The sequence below is a fragment of the Microcaecilia unicolor genome, chromosome 10, assembly GCF_901765095.1.
Source record: "Microcaecilia unicolor chromosome 10, aMicUni1.1, whole genome shotgun sequence".
Lineage (NCBI taxonomy): Eukaryota > Metazoa > Chordata > Amphibia > Gymnophiona > Siphonopidae > Microcaecilia > Microcaecilia unicolor.
The window spans coordinates 135994811-136018220 of record NC_044040.1 but is presented as its reverse complement, the minus strand read 5'-3'; the positions used below and the strand labels follow the sequence as shown (position 1 = coordinate 136018220).

The 23410-nt window shown below is 47.0% G+C and overlaps 1 protein-coding gene across 3 annotated transcripts in view; it reads left to right on the top strand.

The window, feature by feature from the left end:
- The window catches only part of SEPTIN2 (septin 2), a 488195-nt gene that overhangs the window by 71157 nt on the left and 393628 nt on the right, over nt 1–23410 (top strand). For all 3 annotated transcript variants that reach the window (XM_030215817.1, XM_030215816.1, XM_030215818.1), the window contains exon 2: nt 5372–5420. In XM_030215817.1, the coding sequence (XP_030071677.1) occupies nt 5412–5420 (9 nt within the window). In that variant the 5' untranslated portion in view covers nt 5372–5411. The remainder of the gene's footprint in view (nt 1–5371; nt 5421–23410) is intronic.

The window sequence follows — 23410 nt, the reverse complement described above, 5'->3', positions numbered from 1 at the left end:
AATGTTGTTGTTTTGAGTGAGCCTGGGGGCTAGGGATACCCCATCAGTGAGAACAAGCAGCCTGCTTGTCCTCGGAGAAAGCGAATGCTACATACCTGTAGAAGGTATTCTCCGAGGACAGCAGGCTGATTGTTCTCACAAACCCGCCCGCCTCCCCTTTGGAGTTGTGTCTTCCCTTGAAGTGTATTGTCTTGCTACATACTGGACTGGCCGGCTCGAGCCGGTTTCGGGCGGGAAGACGGCCGCGCATGCGCGGTGCGCGCGGGCGCGCGAGGGCTAGCAAAGGACTTTGCTAGTGAAGTTTCCGATTGGAGGGGCTGCCGTGGACGTCACCCATCAGTGAGAACAATCAGCCTGCTGTCCTCGGAGAATACCTTCTACAGGTATGTAGCATTCGCTTTTTCTACCTCCCATCTGCTAGTAGGCAGGGATAACAACCTGTTTAGGACTTAGGAGCCAGCTCTGTAGGTGCTTGAGCCACCCCAGATATTAAACAATCTCCTTGTCTCTGTCCAGAGGGAGGTAATTTCCGTTGGGTTTAGCACCACCAATAATTTTGAAAAGTTAGCTCCTATGATTCAGGATGGTACAGTCTGACTAAAGGAAACTTAACAGGCATGATTAATATTCACCTTTGTGCTAATTCTAACTTTTCGAGTTTGGGTGATTTTAGGACAGGCTGGTTCAAGCTTTTTTTTTTTTTTTTTAATTGTTTATTAGGTTAAAGCTTTAAAGCAGGCTTGTCTAAATTCAGTCCTTGAGGTCTGCAAGCAGACCAGATTTTCAACATATCCTAAAATGAATATGCATGAGAGAGATCTGCATATAATGGATATAGTGAACATGCAGATCTCTCTCATGTATATTTATTATAAGCTCCTGTGCTTAGATCAGAGAGGTCATGGTGATAGTTGCCATTGTGTCTACTGCTAATATGTACTAATTAGAGATAGAAATTGGGTTTCTAAAATTAACAAATATTTTTTCCCAGAAATGCTACAGATTATAACTCTTAGCAGGTAGTATATGCAATTCAGAGCCCATGCAAATTGTGGTTTCCATAGCGTCCCCAGATCAATCCAGAGACTTGTGGGTTATGTCCCTCCACTAGCAGGTTAGATAGAGAGAACACCGATGTTCGGCCACAAGAGGGCATGTGCACCCAGCCTCACTTCAGTATTCTCTCTATCTAGCAGGTGAAGAGACATGCTGTGCAGCTCTGAAGTGATTTGGCTCCTGTCCCGTTCCCTCGGGGGTTGTTGAGCTTGATTTGGGGTTGAGGTGCTTTGCGCACGTTGGGGTTACACCTGGTGGTGCCAGGTCCCTACCCGTCTCCCCCCACCAGCAGCAAATTTGGGGTTGAGGTGCTTTGCGCACGTTGGAGTTACACCTGGTGGTGCCAGGTCCCTACCCATCTCCCCCCACCAGCCTACTGCTGCTTAGGGATTCGTCTGTCGGTGTTTCTCTCCTGCCTCTTAAAAAAAAAAAACTTAACAGAGACACAAACACAGATCCCTGCAGGCTAAGCAGTGTTTTCTCAGTCCTCAGAGTTCCAGGCTTCAGAGGTACGTGAGTGCTAGGCTTGGAGCCGGTCTTAGGGCCGATGTCAGCGTCAGAGTCCGTCAAAAGGTGTTTGTGCTGCGGGGCGCGTTGGCTGGTCATATCTGTGCAGCTCTGGATTGATTGGCTTGTGGCCTGGTCCCCTGGGTCTAGTTGAGTGGCTGGGGTCTGAGGTGTCCCGGTTATGGGACTTGGGTGCACACCTGGTAGTGCCAGGTCCCTCCCTTCCTCCCCCTTCAACCCCTCTTCTCTGCCTGATTGAGGTTTGTGGTTCTCGCTCTCCTGACTTTAAAATGAGTCTGAGGTTTCTTTTGCTCCGGCGTCCTCTCCTACCTTTAAAAAAAAATAAAAAAAAATCTCCTCAGTCTGAGATTTGTCCAGCACGGCAAGCTCATGCCGGCTGGATGGTGTGAGGACCGACTTGGCATGTGACAGCGATTCCCGAGGGGGTGAGTACTCACTATTCTATCTGCGCCAGTGGGCAGAGCAAAAGCGGCTCCCAGTGTGGGAGCCACTGGGCTGCTGCAGTTTCCCATGCTGGAGTTCCACTGTACAGCCCAACTCCGTGGAGCGGTCTGCTCCTTCCCTCCCAGCTCATTTTGGGGGGGCGCAGGGCAGTTGTTTTCTTGGGTGTGCGTGCGCACGTGATGGCACCATCTTTCTTGCCACTCCACATGGCAATGCTGAAGCCCCAGTGCTCCCCTGGGCCCTGATGTGCTTGCAATTCAGGCAGTTTTATATGTAGACTTTTCAGAAATGTGACTGGGGAACTGGTGTGGATCTCTCCCAGTTTCTTCAGATTGGTTATTTAAGGGCTTCTAAGAAAGGAGGCCTGGGGAGGTTTGCAGACTCCTGTGGGAGTACTCAGGTCTCCCACAGCTTTGAGTCTTCCACAGCTTTCCAGGGGCGAGGTCAGAGACTCATTAGTCCCCTGCAGCAGTGCTGTGGCAGTGAGAGCCTTTAGCTGCAGCTTGGAAAGTACTGACTATCTGAAAGTCTTCTGGTAGAAATGCCTCTGCTTCATTAGGTGATTATTATTATTATTATTTTCATTTGTATAGCGCTACCAGACGCACGCAGCGCTGAACATCCAACATAGAGAGAGAGACAATCCCTGCTCAAAAGAGCTTACAATCTAAAATTTACAGTAAGACTATTTCTGGACCCTCCCTGAGCAGGTTCAGGGTGTGTGTACATCATTAATGGAAGGGAGAAAGGGATCAGGATTAGGGATCCAACTCTAGGTTTTTCACTCTTTCCCTCTTCCCCTTTCTCAGAGCATAGCAGTACAGTTTGTTTAGTTAGGCTTAGGGCTGTTGACTCCATGATTCTGTGAGAAATGTTACATTTTGAGGCTAGTGCAGGCCTCTCAGGTTTCTCTCTGTTTCCATGGTAATCCTGCACTCTCTGTGCTCCCCTGGTGGCATTTGATGTGTGTGTGTGTGTATTGTTTACATCAAACTAGTTTTATTGAGGAGGGTGGCTGGCCTTTCAGCCTGAAGGTTACAGGTTCAAGGCTGGTTTTATCCAGCCTATTAGAAACTGGGGGCTCAGCTAGATTTCCAGCGGGCCATATTTTATTTCATTCTCTCTTATTGCTTGCCTGGCCAAGTAGTTCTTACATGACTGGAACAGTTTTCAGAACTCTTCAGTACTAAAGATTGCCCTTCTCTCTCTCTTTCTTTCTCTCTCTCTCTCTCTCTGCACACTGATACTGGCCACACCTTTGCATATTAGCCTCAGCTACCTGGTATCTGCAGCGTACCCCGTACCTCTAATTGCTTCTATGGTGTTTTTGGCATCTTTTCATGGTATGGGGTACCTAAATTTCATGGGGAGTGGTCCAGGAACTACTTCAGTGTAGAGGTAGCTTAATAGTTATTGCAATCAGCTGAGAGTAAGCACAGAGCTCTAGGGCTGCTGTTTCACGACCCACTGCAGCTTGCTTTTTGTAGCATGCAATGGTGCAACAGCCATATTCTGCTACATCATCTGTCTCTGGTTCTCAGCCGTACTTGTTAGCTCCAGTGCACAGCAGTTATAGGGCACAGTCGCACCAGCCAATTCTTGTCTCTATCTGTAAGAAGTTAGCGCTGGCTTAGGCATCAGACCACTGATGTGGCTTCCAAGTTACATTTGGCAACCTGCCTTTTGGAAGTAATCTTGGGACAGGAGAAGATCTAGGGCAGTTGGGTAAAGACCTGAGGGCCTTCCAAGTCTCGGAGATTGCCAGGGGATGAGTTTAAGGCTGATTTTTTAATCCACATGGTTTTGTCGTAGGTTTTGTGGGGCCAGGAAAACCACTTTCAGGGTTTCCACTTCCACTATGACAAGCCACCTGGCTGCTGGTAGAATGAGCTCTGTTTCAACTCCAGGTCAGCCTATGCCTGCTGCATCTTCCAATGCTGGAGTCTCAGTTCACTCCTCAGGCAGGACTCCTGTGCTGGTTTCAGGAGGAGTGGACCAAGATTACCTCAGCTCAGATGTGTCTTAGTTTTTCTATTGCACAGTTACAACCTGGAAAACAGTTGTTACTGTGAAGCAGCTAGAGGGTTTTCCTTCCGATTATTTGCTCTTTTTGCGAGGCAGGAGAGTGAACTATGGTTCAAATGATTTCTTACTGCTTTGGTATCGTATACTGAAGTGAGGCTGGCTGCACATGCCCTCTTGTGGGCGAACTTCGGTGTTCTCTCTATCTAACCTGCTAGTGGAGGGACATAACCCACAAGTCTCTGGATTGATCTGAGGGACTAATGGAAAGAAAATTATCAGGTAAGACATAATTTTACCATATTGGAGAGACAATCAGGAAAATTAAGCTCTATATAGCTCAGCATTTAAGTAACGTTTGGTTACATCGTATCTAAACCCCATTAATAGAACATTGGGTGCAAAAAGGACATCGTGGGAGAACTGCAGTTTGTAGTACTTGTGCAAATATCATCTATTTAAGGGTGGACATATAAAGAAAATTTTTTTTAAGGAGCAAAAACTTATTTACTCTTGGACATAGTAGAGCCACAGGGCTTAAAGAAGTAGAGTTTGGTTTACAGATGCTGCTTGTTGCAAAACATGGCCCATGTAGAGACCAAGATGTTTGGTAGCTGGTTATTATCCATAACAATCATTGAAGACGTGCAAAACAGTATGCAGGACTTTATGAGGTCCATCACAGATTGCTTCATGACATGGGCTGAGGCCAGATTTCTAGTGAATGTTTATCAGAAGATTGAAGAAGGACACAAAGATCTGAGTTGTTTGGCAGCACATTTTTTTCATCGAGATTGGAGGATTTTGTAAAGAGGACATTGGTGGTTAAAAATCTTTTTACATATAAAAGGATCTCCGGTTTCTTCCTGAACTTTCACAGTATTGATTTTCTTATTTTGCATTTGCACTGATCTTCATTCTGATGACATAAGAGTTGTAGAGCCACAAAGGGGGAATGGATTTTTTTAATCTGATGTATATGTGTTGAAAACCTGGTCTACTTTCTGTTGTTGAGGACTGGACTTGGACAAGTCACGAGCCTGCTTTAAAGTCTGGCTTTTAGTAGTGAAGAGCGCTTGTTTCATTTAGAGGTGAGAAAATTCTTAACCTGATTGTGTAAGTCAAATATAATCTGATCTTTGTCATAACAGGGATACATTTGTTTTAAAAGCAGCAGAAGGGTGCTCTGCAAAGCATTGCTGTGTTTCCTCTTGAAAATGGCCAGAGATATTGGATATAGAATATAGCTGTTTGAACAATATCAGCTCTCGAGTCACAGTAACGGAATTTACACTAATAACCCTTTTTGTTTAAATTGTAGTAAAGTTTTGCTGATACCAGTTGACTGAGCTACTTCAAAGATGTCAAAGGTAAGATTTCTTAATTAAAAATCTGTCAGACACTTCAGCTCCAAAACTTAAATACTTATACCTAGAAGCAGATATCAGTAGGTAAGGGCCACTTGGCCTTCACAGTCTGCCCATTTGTATCTGTCTATTATGCTTCTACCAGCCATCCTTGATCTTTGGTCTTCTTAAGATTCCATTGAGCATATTTGAATTTTGTTATTGTTTTAACTCCTGAAAGTCAGTACCCGCCCGCAGACGCATCACACCCCCCTGCCTGAACTTCATCACCAGACCTTTCTCCTTCCACCAAGGGGATGTTCGGCGCAGGCGGGTGGCTGTTGGCTCTACCGGTCTCCTGCCCCGGAACAGGAAGTAACATTACAGGACGCAGGAGACCGGCAGAGCCAACAGCCGCATGCCTGATCTGTGTACATTCTTGCTGCCCGCACCCAGGGCGGACCATCCCCACTGCCCCGCCCTTGGTATGTTAACTGCTTGTAACCTCCTGTTGTATTATCCTAGCTTCGTGGAATGAATGTGCTTAATTTCCTGTTCTCAAATTGTAGTTATTTTCTTTGCTTATTATTATTGTTTTTATTGTACACCGCGTAGATCTACACGCTAGTTTAAGGCGGTATATCAAGTTTTTCTAAATAAATATATAGGACATGTCAAATGGACCACAGACCCTGAAAATACCAGAAGATGGGACTCAGGGATGGGAAAAAAGAGCAGAAGATGGATGGAACTAGAGGAAGGGTCTAGGGGAACACAGCAGAAGATGACTGGGAATTGGGGATTGAGTTAGGGAGTGTTTGGGGATGGGAGAGATGGAGAGAGACTTTTGAGGGGATAGTGAGGTTCTTGCAATTAGTAGGTACAAGTGGCAGGGGGGTTGATGGGTTGGGAGAATGAGTGAGAGTTTGAAATGGGTGGGGGGTAAGACAGAGGGTATGTAGTGTGGGTGAATACTGAGACATAATGTGAATGACCTGGTAGTCTAAAGAAAAGATGAGAAGCATTGAAAAGGGATGGTTGTCCTGGGAGGGGGGTATTGGAGGAGGGGTTTGAGGGTCTCTGAAGGGGTTGAGTAAGGATGGAAATGGAGTTGGAAAGGTGGTGAAAGAGAGGCAATATGAATGGGGTAGAGAGTAAGAGATTAAAAGCATAGCATGAAAGCAAGGGAAGAGCGGAGAAACAGGGATGGAGCTGAGACTGGTGAGGGAAAGCGATGCAGTGCAGGGTAGGTGAGGGCTGATAGGGAGAGTACAGAGGATACTAAACAGCCTGGATAGACTGTTCAGGTCCTTACCTGCCATCATCCACTATGCTACTATGAAATGGAGGACTAGGAGGAGAGACAGAGGGAGCAAGAGGAATATAAGAGAGAGATGGGAAAAGCCAGTAGATATATGAGAAGTATAAAAGAGGAAGCTAAAAAGAGGGTAACAGAGAGAATTATGTACTTATGGGAAGCAACTGCTTGCCCTGGGATTTGTAGTATGGAGTGTTGCCACAATTTGGGTTTCTGCCAGGTACTTGTGACCTGGCTTGGCCACTGTTTGGAAAACAGGATACTGGGCTAGATGTACTATTGGTCTGACTCAGTATGGCTACTCTTATGTTCTTATAATCAGTGTGATTTTCAGGGTATCCACAATGAATATTCATGAGATGCACTCACCTGATTATCACCTGATAATGCTGCCAGACAACATAGCATTGTGAAGTTTGCTGAGTAAGCTTGGGAAGCACTTATGTAAGGTGGTTGTATGACTACTTTTAGGGGTTCACTTTGCTTTTTACCCCTATTAGTCTCTTGTTCTCGTGTCCCTGGATGGTTCAATTGAAACAGTTCACTGAACATTTTGAGCCTGATATTCAACCCTTGGAGGCACTCGTGTTTTGTTATCTGCACGTCATTGCATCAGTACATCGACCCCTGAGGCAGGCGCCTTTGTTGGCGCCGAAACACGGCCCGTGTCGGGTCATTGATCAATAAAGTACTCCTGTTGTCCTAGTTCTGAAGGCCCAGTGTTGCTTTTTTCTTTTGGTTTGTCTGACTGTATACAGTATTGCCCTCTCTGTCTGTATTGCTCTAGTAGGATAAGGAAGATTACATTTATTCCTATCTGGTTAATTTTCTTACCTTGAATCCTGCAAGACCAGTTCAAGGCTTGCCATGGAAGATTTTGGCATCAGAGAATGTCTGGGCATTGTTTGCGCTCTCCCATTGGTCCTGGGATTGTAAATAGTTTCTTTGAGAATTGGAAGTTATTATATTCTGTAACAGTTTGCTGTGGGGTTTGTTTGGATGTTGGCTGCCTTACTGAGCTGCTTTGGTGCTGGCATATTGAAAGTTTCCATACTGTACCAGTTCTCATATCAGTGATGTCATAGAAGTTTCTCTACTTTCATCCCACTTGTTTGGACTGTTCTAGCCAGATTAAAGGATCAGAAATTTAACAGGTATGAATACATTCCTTGTCATCAAGCAGATGAAGCCATTACGTATGGGTTATGTCCATCAACCAGCAGGGGAGATAGAGAGCACTCAAACTTTCACAGTGCCCTCTTGGCCAGCTAGCTCCACTGCCTCTTCAGTATCTCCCCTAGCAGGGTGGCTGCAGCTTGTTCGAGCTCCAGAAAAATCTGCCGGGAGGTGGTTCCTGGCTTTCCAGTTGTTAACCGGGGTGTTGGAGGCTATAGCAGCTTCACTTTAAAGGCACATAGGTTAGCCCTTTCCCTGCCTTACCCATACCTCTTTGGATGTGGACATATTGCCTTGCTTTCCCTGTCCTTACCCACCAACAGTGGATGCAGGCATATAGGTTCGCCCTTTCCCTGCCTTTCCCACTCATCTGAGCCTCCAGAGTCTTCAATACCTCTGCTTTCCTCACAGCTTAAAAAAAAAAAAAAAAAGTCGCGTCGCGTTTTTAAACGCAGAGACGCTGGAACAGAGGTTTTTGACCTGATTTTAAGCAGGATCGTAGTTATACACTAGATCCTTTGAGGTAAGAGTGTTTTCCAACTCCTCCGGGGTGGGCCCGCGATCGGGGCGATTTTGGCGCGAAACCGCCATTTTGGATTTTACCGCCGTTTTTCGGCGATGGCTGCGGACAATGTAAAGCGCTGTTCCACTTGTGGCAAGCGCAAATCAGCAGCAGGGCTCTGTAAATCGTGCTGTACTGGCGTAGGAGCCGGCCCGAGCATGGCGAGCGATGTTTCTTCCCGCTCTGAGCTGGCAGCAGGCACCATTTTGCTTACACCGCATGGCGCGGCCTCAGTGGACACGGAGAGACCTCAGCCGGGTGGGGCACCTCGAGATGAGGTTATTTCAGGAGTGGCTAGCACCGGACAGGATTTGGGTGCCCAGGGTGAGATTTTCTCCCCGGATTTTCTGCTTTTGCTGCATAAAGCATACATGATGAAAAGAGCCCTTCCTCAATTGCCCCCCCCCCCCCCCCCGATAGATTCTGGCCTGGGACTGCCCAGTGAGGCTTTTTCCCCGGATGCTTGGCCTAAAGATAAGCGCAGAAGGGTTAATTCCCCTTCAGATTGTGGTGCACCTTTTTCCCCCCCCGTGGTCGGGGTGTGAGGATTCGGAGAACTCTGACAGACGTTCTTGGTCTGAGGAACCAGAGTCAGGTGCGGATTTACCACAGGATCTGGATGATCCCTCCGCGGTGAGGATTTTCCACCGTGATGAGCTGCCAGCGCTTATTTCAGATACCCTGCAGGCCCTCTCGATTGAAGATCCTGACAGTGGCATGGCCTCCTCGGGTAATCCCAGGATGGCTAGTACCAAGAAAGCTGCTCGGGCCTTCCCTTTGCATGACTCCATCCTAGAGCTTGTTTCGGCTCAGTGGGCTGACCCCGAGGGACCTTTGAGAGTTTCCAGGGCTATGGGGCAGTTATACCCTCTGCGTGAGGGACATATGGCTCGTTTTCAAATGCCTACAGTGGATGCCCTAGTCACTGCGGTGACAAAGAGAACTACCCTCCCTGTTGAAGGAGGTGTTGCCCTGAAGGATGTTCAAGACCGTAGGCTGGGAACAGCATTGAAACGGTCCTTTGAAATTGCAGGTCTCACTGTTCGGGCGTCTGCATGCAGCTGTTATGCTGTTAGAGCCTGCCTAGCTTGGCTGCAACAGGCAGTGGCTCAGCCCGGAGATGGAGCGGAGCCCTTCTTGGATGTGGCTCCGCGGATGGAGGTGGCCTTGTCCTTTCTGGCTGATGCCCTTTATGACCTTGTCAGTGCTTCGGCTAAACAAATGGCAGTAGCAGTGGCGGCTCGCCGTCGTCTGTGGCTACGACACTGGGCAGCGGACATGGCCTCTAAGCAAAGGTTGGTGAAGTTGCATTTTCAAGGACTTCTCCTATTTGGTGAGGAGTTGGAGAAAATTGTGAAAGGCCTGGGTGATCCAAAACCCCAGCGCTTGCCCGAAGATAGGCAGAGGCCTTCCTCTAAGGGCCAGGCAGTCCACTCCTCGTACAGACCTCGCTTCCGTGAAGCTAGAAGGTACCGCCCGGGGCGTTCTGCTGGGTTCACTTCACGTGCCCATGGTCAGCAGAGGAACTCCTTTCGCTCGGACAAGCGTTCCGCAGCCGGTGGCTCAAGACCAGGAGTTCAGGGGCGATCCTCTCAATGATGGTGCGCCGGCCCTCTCCTCGATGCCTGTCATCGGAGGACGGCTTTCCCTCTTTGTCGAGGAGTGGGCCAAGATTTCCTCAGATCAGTGGGTTCTGGACCTGATCAGAGATGGATACAGAATAGAATTCAACGCCCCAGTAAGAGACGTGTTTGTGGAGTCCCGATGCGGTTCTGCCGTCAAACGGGCGGCGGTGGAGGAGACTTTTCAAGGACTGATTCAGTTAGGGTCTGTGACCCCGGTGCCTCCCGCCGAGCAAGGCTGCGGCCGATACTCCATCTACTTTGTGGTGCCGCGAAAAGGTGGGTCCTTTCGCCCTATTCTGGACTTAAAAGAAGTGAACAAGTCCCTGAGAGTGCGGCATTTCCACATGGAATCCCTGCGCTCCGTCATTGCGGCGGTACAGCCAGGAGAGTTTCTCACGTCTCTAGACCTGAAAGAAGCTTACTTGCACATACCGATTTGGCCCCCGCACCAGAAGTTTCTGAGGTTTGCGGTGTTGGGAAAACATTTCCAGTTCAGGGCCTTGCCTTTTGGCCTCGCCACAGCTCCCCGAACCTTTTCGAAGGTAATGGTGGTAGTAGCTGCTTTTCTCAGGCGAGAAGGTATCAGGGTTCACCCGTACCTAGACGACTGGCTCATCAGAGCAGACTCTGCAACAGAGAGCTTACAAGCTACAGCCAGAGTGGTCTCAGTACTGCAATCTCTAGGCTGGGTCGTCAATATGGCCAAAAGTCACCTGACCCCTTCACAATCTCTAGAGTTTTTGGGGGCCAGGTTCGACACAGTCTCGGGCTATGTGTTCCTACCCGAGCTAAGGCGGTGCAAACTCCAGAATCAGGTCCGTCTGCTCCTGAGGATGCCCCGCCCGCGAGCTTGGGACATTGTCCAGCTGCTGGGATCGATGACAGCCACGATGGAAGTGGTACCCTCTGCGAGAGCGCACCTGAGACCTCTACAGTATTCCCTACTCCGGAGATGGTCTCCTATTTCTCAGGATTACCAATGCAGACTTACTTGGCTCCCTGCGGACCGAATCAGCATGGAGTGGTGGCTCTCGGACAGCATGCTGCGGCGAGGAATGCCACTGACGCTCCCCGTTTGGTGCCTAGTAACAGATGCCAGCCTGAAGGGCTGGGGCGCACATTGCAAGGGGAAGCATGCCCAGGGTCTATGGACACCCGAGGAGTCGGAGTGGTCCATCAACCGCCTAGAGTTGAAAGCGGTGTTTCAGGCGCTTCTGGCCTTTCAAGTGACCCTGGAAGGATTGGCTGTCAGAGTGATGTCGGACAACACGACAATGGTGGCCTATATAAATCGACAAGGCGGAACAAGGTGCAGAGCACTAGCCGCGCAGGCCGAACTGATTTGCCATTGGGCCGAGCTGCATCTTCAGTGTCTGTCGGCAGCTCATATTGCAGGTCAGAACAATGTGCAGGCCGATTTTCTGAGCAGGCATCAGATCGATCCAGCAGAATTGGATCTGGCAGACGAAGTATTCCTGCAGATCTGTGCCAAATGGGGCAAGCCTGTGATGGATCTAATGGTGACAAGTGCCAATACCAAAGTCCCGTGCTTCTTCAGCAGACGGAGAGATCCTCGCTCGGCGGGGTTGGATGCCTTGGCTCAACCCTGGCCTCCGGGTCTACTTTATGTGTTTCCCCCATGGCCCTTGATAGGGCGCCTGCTCTTGCGGATTCGGCTGCACCCAGGAGAAGTGGTCCTCATCGCCCCGGATTGGCCAAGGAGACCTTGGTATGCAGACCTCCGACAGATGCTCCTGGAGGCTCCTCTGCCGTTACCTCTGGTACCGAACCTGTTGACTCAGGGACCGGTAGCCATGGAGGACGCCGGCCGCTTTGGTCTTACGTCATGGCTATTGAGAGGGCACAATTGAGCGATAAAGGTTATTCCAATAAAGTTATTTCCACTCTCCTGCAAGCCCGCAAGCGGTCCACTTCCGTGGCTTATGCCAGGATTTGGTGCCTGTTTGAGTCTTGGTGTGCTTCCAGAGCCATTGCTCCAATGTGGGCTCCTGTCTCGCCGATTCTGGACTTTTTGCAGGAAGGTGTACAAAAAGGCTTGGCCTATAATTCCCTGCGGGTGCAGGAGGCAGCGTTGGCCTCCGTGGTAAGGTGGAAGGCGTGTCTTTGGCTGCTCACCCAGATGTGGCACGGTTTCTTAGAGGGGTGCTTCGGCTCCGACCTCCAGTGCGAGCACCCTGTCCAGCTTGGAACCTGGGGCTAGTTTTGAAAACCCTACAGGCATCTCCTTTTGAGCGGCTTCGGCGAGCATCGGAGAAAGATTTGACACTGAAGGCCGTTTTTCTGGTGGCCATTACCTCGGCGAGACGGGTGTCAGAGCTCCAGGCGCTGTCCTGTAGAGACCCATTTCTGCAATTTTCAGAGTCCGGAGTCACGGTTCGGACCGTGCCTTCCTTTATGCCTAAGGAGGTTTCAGCCTTTCACCTAAACCTGCCTATTTTCTTGCTCTCTTTTTCAGAGGAAGAGTTTCCAGAATCTTTTGGGCAGCTGCACCGTTTGGATGTGCGCAGGACTCTGCTGCAGTATCTGCGAGTTACTAACTCTTTCAGGACTTCTGATCATCTGTTTGTTTTGCTATCCGGTTCTCGCAGAGGGTCTCCAGCGTCTAAAGCCACTATTGCCCGCTGGCTCAAAGAAACTATCTTTTCAGCTTATCTGCTGGCCGGCAGGGTTCCGCCTGTAGCCTTTAAGGCACATTCTACTAGAGCGATTTTTTCCTCTTGGGCTGAAACTGGAGCACTCTCTCTTCAAGAGATATGCAGTGCAGCAACATGGGCTTCTAAGCTCTCCTTTGCCCGACACTACAGGCTGGATGTGGCTGCCAGGAGGGATGCGCGTTTTGGTGCACAAGTGCTAGCGCGTGGTGTGGCTTGTTCCCACCCTATCTAGGGATTGCTTTGTTACATCCCATACGTAATGGCTTCATCTGCTTGATGGCAAGGAAGGGAAAATTAGGTTCTTACCTTGGTAATTTTCTTTCCTTTAGTCATAGCAGATGAAGCCATGAGTCCTCCCTGTGTGATTGTCTGTATGCTGTGAATCTGTTTTTCAGGTTCTGTTCTAATTTCCTGAAGTTCCTTCCTTGGGAGAAAGTTGGAAAACAGTCTTCAGGATTCATGTTCAGTTTAAATTTAGGAGGATGTGTTCATTCCCTCCAGCATGTTTTTTTGGAGGATGTGTTGATTCTCTCCAGGAGGCGCGTGTGTTCCCCTCCAGTTATATAAATGGAGGATGAGTTCATTCCCTCCAGTGTGTTGGGAGGATGTGTGATTCCCTCCAGGAGGCGCTTGTGTTCCCCTCCACTTATACAATAAGGAGGATGAGTTTATTCCCTCCAGGAGGATGTGCATTCCCTCCTTTATGAGTTCATGCCCTTGTGATGGGCCATCGTTTACTGTGAGGAAAGCTCTTGTGATTCCCATTGCGGTTTGCCATACTGCTTTGGAAGCTTCAAATACTGAAGAGGCAGTGGAGCTAGCTGGCTAAGAGGGCACTGTGAAAGTTTGAGTGCTCTCTATCTCCCCTGCTGGTTGATGGACATAACCCATACGTAATGGCTTCATCTGCTATGACTAAAGGAAAGAAAATTACCAAGGTAAGAACCTAATTTTCCCTTTCACCATATTTTTTTCTGGTTTTCTTTGTGCTTCAGCTGCTACTGTCCATTTATTATCGGAGCACATGAATTTTAAGGTGTGTTTCTATTACGTAGCTTCCCACTATTCCAGAGCCTGTGGAATAGTTGTGTCTATCAGCCAACAGGTGGAGATAGAGAATTGAAAACTGAGCTGAGACATCTCTTTGGGCATCCAGTCCAGCTCCTCAGTATTTTCTATCTCCAGCAGGTAGATGGACACACTTTTCAGCCTCTGGTTCTGAGTGCTTTGCTCCTGGTCCAGTTGGTCAGCTGGTCCCCAGATGAGCTTTGAGGGCAGCTTGAGTCATACCTGGAGGTCTTCGGATCCCTGTCTCTGATGCCTCACAAATTTACTTCTTCCCTCTCCTGTTTCCTGTGGAGCTCTCCTTTTCCAGCACAACAACGCGTCACCTAGATAGGATTCTAGATAGTGCTGGGGAGGAGTCCGCTGTCTTGGTACATGTGGGTACCAATGACATAGGAAAATGTGGGAGAGAGGTTCTGTAAGCCAAATTTAGGCTCTTAGGTAGAAAGATCAAATCCAGATCCTCTAGGGTAGCATTTTCTGAAATGCTACCTGTTCCACGCGCAGGGCCCAAGAGACAGGCAGAGCTCCGGAGTCTCAATGCGTGGATGAGACGATGGTGCAGGGAGGAAGGTTTTAGATTTGTTAGGAACTGGGCAACATTCTGGGGAAGGGGGAGCCTATTCCGAAAGGATGGGCTCCACCTTAACCAGGGTGGGACCAGGCTGCTGGCGTCGGCATTTAAAAAGGAGATAGAGCAGCTTGTAAATTAGAAATGGGGGAAGGCCGACAGTCGCTCAAAAGTGCATGGTTCAGGAAAAGGTTTCTTGCAAAGATACCTCACAAACAGGGAAGATAGGGTTTCTGGATAGTGAGGTTGCACAACAGACCTTGGTAGGCCAGGTGCCCTTAAATACAACTAAAGATCAGACAAAAGATGGCAAATCAATAGTGTCAGGTACTAAGCATCATGCAAATAGGAACAACAAACATACTGTGAAATGTCTATATGCAAATGCTAGGAGTCTAAGAAATAAGATGGGAGAGTTGGAATATATTGCACTAAATGAAAAATTGGATATAATAGGCATTACTGAGACCTGGTGGAAGGAGGATAACCAGTGGCACACTGTCATACCGGGGTACAAAGTATATCGTAGTGATAGGGTGGACCGGACTGGTGGAGGGGTAGCATTGTATATTAACGAGAGCCTTGACTCAGAGTACAAATTCAGCAGGACACAAATCACACCTTTGAATCGTTGTGGGTTGAAATTCCATGTATAAAAGGGAAAAAAACGGTGATAGGAGTGTACTACCGTCCGCCTCGCCAGGATGAGCAGGTAGACGCAGAAATGATAAAAGAAATCAGAGACGCGAACAAAATGGGCAATGTGATAATAATAGGTGACTTCAATTATCCAAATATAGACTGGGTAAATGTAACATCGGGACACACTACAGAGGTACAATTCCTTGATGAAATCAAGGACAGCTTTATGGAGCAGCTGGTGCAGGAGCCGACGAGAGAAGGAAAAATTCTAGACTTGGTCCTTAGTGGAGCGCATGATCTGGTGAGGAACGTTATGGTACTGGGGCCACTTGATAACAGTGATCATAATATGATCAGTTTTGATATCGACCTTGAAGTAACTGTACATAGAAAGTCAAATACGTTAGCGTTTAACTTTAAAAAAGGAGATTATGATAAAATGAGAAGAACGGTAAAAAAAAAAACTTAGGGGGGCAACTGAGAGAGTAAAAACTGTACAACAGGCGTGGACGCTGTTCAAAAATACCATCCTGGAGGCCCAGGCCATACATATTCCGCGAATTAGAAAAAAAAGACAGAAGTCCAAAAGACAGCCGGCCTGGTTGAAAAGTGAGGTGAAGGAAGCTATTAGGGCTAAAAGAAACGCCTTCAGAAAATGGATGAAGGAACCATCTGAAAATAACAAGAAGCAGCATAAGGAGTGTCAAAGCAAATGCAAGGCGCAGATAAAGAAGGCCAAGAGGGATTACGAAAAAAAGATAGCATTAGAGGCAAAAAAACATAGTAAAACTTTTTTCGGTACATTAAAAGAATCGGTTGGGCCACTGGATGACCGAGGGGTAAAAGGGGCGATCAAGGAAGACAAAGACGTAGTGGAGAGACTGAATGAATTCTTTGCTTCGGTCTTCACCGAGGAAGATTTGGGTGGGATACCGGTGTCGGAAATGGTATTTCAAGCGGACGAGTCGGAGAAACTTACTGACTTCACGGTAAACCTGGAGGACGTAATGGGGCAGTTCAGCAAACTGAAGAGTAGCAAATCTCCTGGACCGGATGGTATTCATCCTAGAGTACTGATAGAACTGAAAAATGAGCTTGCGGAGCTACTGTTAGTGATATGCAATTTATCCTTAAAATTGAGCGTGGTACCGGAAGATTGGAGGGTGGCCAATGTAATGCCGATTTTTAAAAAAGGTTCCAGGGGAGATCCGGGAAATTATAGACCGGTGAGTCTGACGTCAGTGCCGGGGAAAATGGTAGAGGCTATTATTAAAAACAAAATAACAGAGCACATCTGAGGACATGGATTACTGAGACCGAGTCAGCACGGCTTTTGTGTGGGGAAATCTTGCCTGACCAATTTACTTCAATTCTTTGAAGGAGTAAACAAACATTTGGACAAAGGGGAACCGGTTGATATTGTGTATCTGGATTTTCAAAAGGCATTTGACAAGGTACCTCATGAAAGGCTACAGAGGAAATTGGAGGGTCATGGGATAGGAGGAAATGTCCTATTGTGGATTAAAAACTGGTTGAAAGATAGGAAACAGAGAGTGGGGTTAAATGTTCATTCACAATGGAGAAGGGTAGTTAGTGGAGTTCCTCAGGGGTCTGTGCTAGGACCGCTGCTTTTTAATATATTTATAAATGATTTAGAGATGGGAGTAACTAGTGAGGTAATTAAATTTGCTGATGACACAAAGTTATTCAAAGTTGTTAAATCGCGACAAGATTGTGAAAAATTACAAGAGGACCTTACGAGACTGGGAGACTGGGCGGCTAAATGGCAGATGACGTTTAATGTGAGCAAGTGCAAGGTGATGCATGTGGGAAAAAAGAACCCGAATTATAGCTACGTCATGCAAGGTTCCACGTTAGGAGTTACGGACCAAGAAAGGGATCTGGGTGTCATCGTCGATAATACGCTGAAACCTTCTGCTCAGTGTGCTGCTGCGACTAGGAAAGCGAATAGAATGTTGGGTATTATTAGGAAAGGTATGGAAAACAGGTGTGAGGATGTTATAATGCCGTTGTATCGCTCCATGGTGCTACCGCACCTTGAGTATTGTGTTCAATTCTAGTCGCCGCATCTCAAGAAAGATATCGTAGAATTGGAAAAGGTGCAGCGAAGGGCGACTAAAATGATAGCGGGGATGGGACGACTTCCCTATGAAGAAAGATTAAGGAGGCTAGGGCTATTCAGCTTGGAGAAGAGACGGCTGAGGGGAGACATGATAGAGGTATATAAAATAATGAGTGGAGTGGAACAGGTGGATGTGAAGCGTCTGTTCACGCTTTCCAAAAATACTAGGACTAGGGGGCATGCGATGAAACTACAGTGTAGTAAATTTAAAACAAATCGTAGAAAATGTTTCTTCACCCAACGTATAATTAAACTCTGGAATTCATTGCTGGAGAAAGTGGTGAAGGCGGTTAGCTTAGCAGAGTTTAAAAAAGTGGTTGGACGGTTTCCTAAAGGACAAGTCCATAAACCGCTACTAAGTGGACTGGGGAAAAATCCACAATTCCAGGAATAACATGTATAGAATGTTTGTACGTTTGGGAAGCTCGCCAGGTGCCCTTGGCCTGGATTGGCCCCTGTCGTGGACAGGATGCTGGGCTCGATGGACCCTTGGTCTTTTCCCAGTGTGACATTACTTATGTACTTATAACTTAAAAAAAAAAAAAAGGCTCAGGACTGATACTCTGTCCCACGCTCTCCAGCAAACCTTTTTTCTTCCTTTCTCATCTGTGGTAAGAATTCTGGAAACTGAGTTTAAGAGGAGCAGCCAGTAGTGGTAAATCCAACTAAATAATGCTTGGAGGGCTGCAAGTTCTATTTCCATAGTGTAACCCCTAAGGGGTTAAAAAAAATCTTACCTGGGCTCCTCCAGAGAGAGAAAAAAAGGGTTCTGTTCAGTGACATCACTCTGGGACAACAGCTGAGCAAGCTGAGACCTGGGACAGATGGGCAAGAAGCAAGATGAGTTGCTCGAAAACCAAAGGAAAGAGACCCTGTACTGTTCGGAGGACAGGAGAAGAGAAAGCGCAGTGTCATTCAGGAGCGCAAGTCAGAGAATCACTCTGCGTAATGACAGGGGACTGTTAATATGTTATAGGTGCCAGGAACCTGGGCATATAGCCAGGTTCTGCCAAAGTGAGCGGAGGGTGGTCCCTGGAGTATCGCAAACTAGAAATGTGGGGGAAGACAGCCATCTGTCCACAAGTGCAAGCGCTTCCAATCTTGAGAGAAAAGGAAAGGCACTGGTGAAGTGTACTACTCCGGAAGAAATGCAGAAGATGGCAGTAAGAACGCAGAACGCACTTTTTGTGAAAATGATGAGGCTACTGTGATGATGAAGCTCCCACCTCAGGATCCCAGGTCCCTCTTTCACTCAGGGTGAGCTGGTTCTCAGTATGCAGATTTTATGCAAATTAGTATCCTACCCCTTTCTACTCGGGGTGACCTGGTTCTCATAAAGCAACATATAGTCAGGTCTTATCAACAGGATTTTTCTCATACAAATCTTTATTCCCGCCTCTGGGGCACACTTCTTTTAGCTTAAAACACTTCTTCTTGCACAGTTCAAACCCAACAGATTTCTTCCCCCTGAGCCCTCTCACACAGACATTTGGGCTCAGTACTAACTCAGTCCTGGACACACAGTCCCTCCTTGTAGCACCCAGCTCTAGACACACAGTCTTTTCATCTTGGACACACAGTCCCTCCTTGTAGCACACAGCTCTAGACACACAGTCTCTCTTTGAACACACAGTTCTTATTCTAGACACACAGTCTTTAGGGCCCAGACAGTACTTCTCATGGGGGATCCTTCTGCTTCCCCTACCAGCTCTCTTCTGCAGCAGCTAGCTCTCCCTCTCTCCCTCACCCTCAGGTGGGGTACTAAGTGGTTAATGGCCAAACAGGACCCAGCCCATAACCTGCTGCACCTGTTTCTATCCCCAGGACTCTTCTCGGTCCTAGCGACCTCCAGCTATACCTCCCCTTACTGGCTCCCTTCAGGGACTCACCCAGCCCTTCTCCCTGGACATTTTAGGGGAACAGCGCCCTCTAGGGGCCTAACCAGGGTAGGACAGCCTCTTCCTTCTCACATTTTATAAACATTTTAATGATGTCAGCAAATAGCAAATTGCAAGATGCCAGCTGGGTTACTTTAACGGCAGCGAATGGCACTGATTTACCGGTTTTAGGATGCATTGAAGCAGACGTGGAGTGTTTAGGGCAGAGGGTGCCGTCCTGCTGCATCTTCATAGTCGGAGACAATTTAAATGCTAACAAACCAGAAGAGAATGGTATCCCTGGAATTTTGGGGATGAATGTGTTGCAGTCGCTGCAGGGACTGTTTAAAGATTTGTCGTTGTTGTCCCCAGGTTCAAAAAATGCTGGAGTTGCACAAATCTGGCACGACATAATATAGCGAAGAAAATTTGAAGAACTTGATTCATCCAAACGGTTAGGTTTTATTAAGGTGACAGGGAACAAAAAACATACCATACCACCCTTACCTGAGGAAAATTTTAAAGGCCGATGTCATAGTGTGAGGGGAATGTCCGCATGCACTAGGATGGTGACCGCTGGCAGTGAGAAGGATGGGGCAGAAACCCCCAGTAGTAAGAACAAGGAAGAAGGACACCTCAGCACTGAGCATGGTGGGGGGAGGACCCCAAACAGTGTTGGGAAGGATGGTGAAAGGGAGACAGTGCTGATAAGTGCGCCTAGTGCTGATAAGGAAGGGGAATCTGGAGTAAAAACTGAAGAAAAAGAAGCAAAGGAGAAAGAAGAAGAAAAGGAGGCAAGTAGCGAGGGCAATGAAGGCGAATTCAACAGCAATGAGGAGGAAGACAAAGCAAAAGCTGATGAAAAGGGAGCTGAAAACTCAGAAGGGAGCGCAGAAGGCAGTTCAGGAACAGCTGCAGCAGGGGATAAAGAGAAGCTAGAGACCCCAGGGACTGGGACAGAAGTGCAAGAAACCACCACGGAACCAGCTACAGTGGAAGAAAACATTAAAGAAGATGAGGAGAAGCTACAAGTTGCTTGTGACCTGGCCAGAGTATCTTCAGAACAGAGTGGACTGAAAGTGAAAAGAGCTTATGATCTGCGTGCCTGTGGACAGATTCTGGAGCCTGGTGTGTGGGTTCAGATCAGGAAGCAGAATTTCATGGGACGACATAAGCTTCAAAAAGTTTGGGAGGAAGAACCATATAAAGTAGTGGAAAGGTTGGGAATCTGTGATAACGTATATAGAATTCGGACGCGGTGTAGAAAAGAAAAAGTACTGCATAGAAATCAGCTGAAACAAATTGGGACATTAATGAAAATATCCCTTGTTTAACTAATGTTATAATCATTTCAGAGAATGTTGGGGAGTCCCCAGGGAATGAACAATTATCTAAAGAGCTGGATAAGACTAAAATGTAGCAACCTAAAACATCTTGGATCATTATTACTAAAGGGGCTGTTTCTTATGAAATGGAACAGGACAAAAACTGTGAACCTATTACAAGGGATGATGTGGGTGTATGAATCTCTAAAAGAGAAACTAAAGGGAAGATTCTTAGTTATTTACATGAGCATTATGAAATGTAAAAACTGTTGAATAGAGGAATGAAGTGAAATTGGTGGCATGTTAAAAAAGAAATGTTGTTGTGCACAAAGTTGCATTGGGATGGAATGTAAGTTGGTGGGGTGAAAAAAAATGTTTACTGCGTACATTTTTTTTTACTTGGCCAGCGCGAATGTAACCCCTAAGGGGTTAAAAAAAAAATCTTACCTGGGCTCCTCCAGAGAGAAAAAAAAGGGGTTCTGTTCAGTGACATCACTCTGGGACAACAGCTGAGCAAGCTGAGACCTGGTTGTCTTGGCAACAGTTTGCTCGGCAGTTGAGAGTTGAGCAGAGTGAGGAGAGAGGAAGCACTGAGAGTGTGTCTGTGTTTGAAGTAAAAGAAGGAGAAGGGGAAGCTGTTAGAGTGCAGGAGTGTGTGGATGTGTGAGTCAGTGTCTCCACTGCTGAGGAGAGAATCAGAGCAATATTTGAAGGTTGGAGAGATTCAAATTTAGGGAAAAGGTTATAGAAAGTGTGAGTGGCTGATAGAGAGAGAGAGAGAGGGGGGGTAAATGGGAAATTAATTAGGTGAGTTTGGTGTTAAGGGTTCATGTGTGAGGAGAGTGGAATGGAATACTGAGGAAGCAAGCTTATAAAGAGCAAAGGTGCTGATGATGACAGGATGAATGTGCTACTAACCAGCTTCTGAGAGATTAGGGTGAACAAGTGAAGGTAGGGTTCTTATTGTAGGGGATTTTATTTAAATTTATTTTGAAAAGTTAGAGTGTCTAGTGCATATTGAATCTAAAGTCACAGGAAGGTGAAGGACCACAGAGAGTAGGGAGAGAGGGTTTTGCCTTCCGTTATATTTATTAAGAGAAAGGTGAAGGGAGAAGAGGAGAGAAGCGCCGGAGCGCATTGATACCTGCTAAGACGTTGGGCCCCCACGCAAGAAAGAGAGTTAAGACTGAGCTAAGTGTGTATTGCTAAATAAAAACACAATATATTTACCTGGGATCTTGAAGAGAACAAGACATCTGCAATTCTGCAACCTAAAAAATAAAACAAAGAATCAAATTCTTAGGAAAAGATTATTTTACATTAACAGTAAAAAGGGACACCATTAAGGAGTGAAATAAGTTAACAAATACTTATCTGACACTGAACAGGAGCTCTGGTGATATATGGTTGATTCTGAACTGAAAGAAATATGAAACTTTACTTTTGTTGAGCTTGGAAAGTTAAAATACTGATAGCAGAAATTAAATAACATAAAGAGAATTGGGACATAGCTAATGAATGCATGTTGCAATTATAAAGTGTAGAAACTTAGTTGCTAAATATAAATATAGTTAAGCTTTTTAAATGCTTTAAATAAAACAATTTATAATTTAGTTCTTTCTGTGAGTTTTTTTTTTGTACTCTCTCTCCTTTCCTGAGTTTTGTGTTCATGGCCCTGACTATAACATAGAGAAATCCAGAACACGGTTGGTGAGTTTTGGGACTCAGGAAAGGGGCGGGGGTTACAATAGCGTCCAACAGATCAATCCAGAGACTTGTGGGTTATGTCCCTCTACCAGCAGGTAGAGATAGAGAGGTTTACTATATGTAGTCGTGTACAGCCCCTTTAACTTCAGTATTCTCTCTATCTAGGAGGTGGATGGTCATAACCATGCAGCTCTGGATTGATTGGCTCCTGGCCTGGTCCCCTGGGTTTAGTTGAGCTTCTAGGGTCTGAAGTGTCCCACTCCTGGTACTTGGGTGCACACCTGGTGATGCCAGGTCCCTCCCTTCCTCCCCCATTGCCCCCTCCTCTCTGCCTGACCGAGGTTTGTGGTTCTTACTCTCCTGACTTTAAAGAGAGTCTGAGGTTTCTTTTGCTCCGGCGTCCTCGCCTGCCTTAAAAAAAAAAAAAAAAATTGTAAAATGCCGTTTGAACACTGTTTAAACAAAAAACCCCCCAGCTCCTCAGTCTGATTTTATCCAGCACGGCATGCTCATGCCAGTTTGCAGTACTGGCTAAGGGTGTGAGTAGACATTACCCAACCTGCGCTGTGGTGGGGGAGAGAAAAAGCGACTCCGGGTGTGGGAGCCGCTGAGCTGCTGCTGTTTCCTGTGCCAGAGCTCCACTGTACAGCCCAACTCCGTGGAACGTTGTGCTATTTCCCTATTCATTTTGGCGAGTGCAGGGTAGCTGTTTTCTTGGCGCGCACGCACACCTGAGGGCACCATCTTTCCTGCCACGCCATATGGCAAGGCTGAAGTCCGGCGCTCCCTTGGGGCCCGATTTGCCTGCGATTCTGACAGTTTTATGTGCAGGCCTTTTAGAAGATGTTACTGGGGAACTGGGATGGATCGCTTCCAGTTTCTTCATAATTGGTATTTAAGGGATTCTGAGAAGGAGGCCTGGGGCAGTTTGCAGACTCCTGTGGGAGTCCTTGGGTCTCCTGCAGCTTCCCAAGGTTGAGATCGGAGGCCCAGTAGACCTGTGCGGCTGATCTGTGGCAGCTAGAGCCTTAAGCTGCAGCTTGGAAAGTATTGACTATCTGAAAGTCTTCTGATGGGACATGCCTGTGCCTTGCTAGGTGGGTGCACCCTCTTACAGTTGCACTAAGAATATTTCTAGACCCTCCTTGAGGAGGTCCAGAGTGTGTGTACATCATTAATGAAGGGGAGAAAGGAATCAGGATTAGGGATCATATTCCAGGTTTTTCCCTCTTTCCGTTTTTCAGAACATGGCATTAAAGATGGGGTTTAGTTAGGCTCTGTTGACTCCATGTTTCTGTGAGAAATGTTACATTTTGAGGCTAATGCAC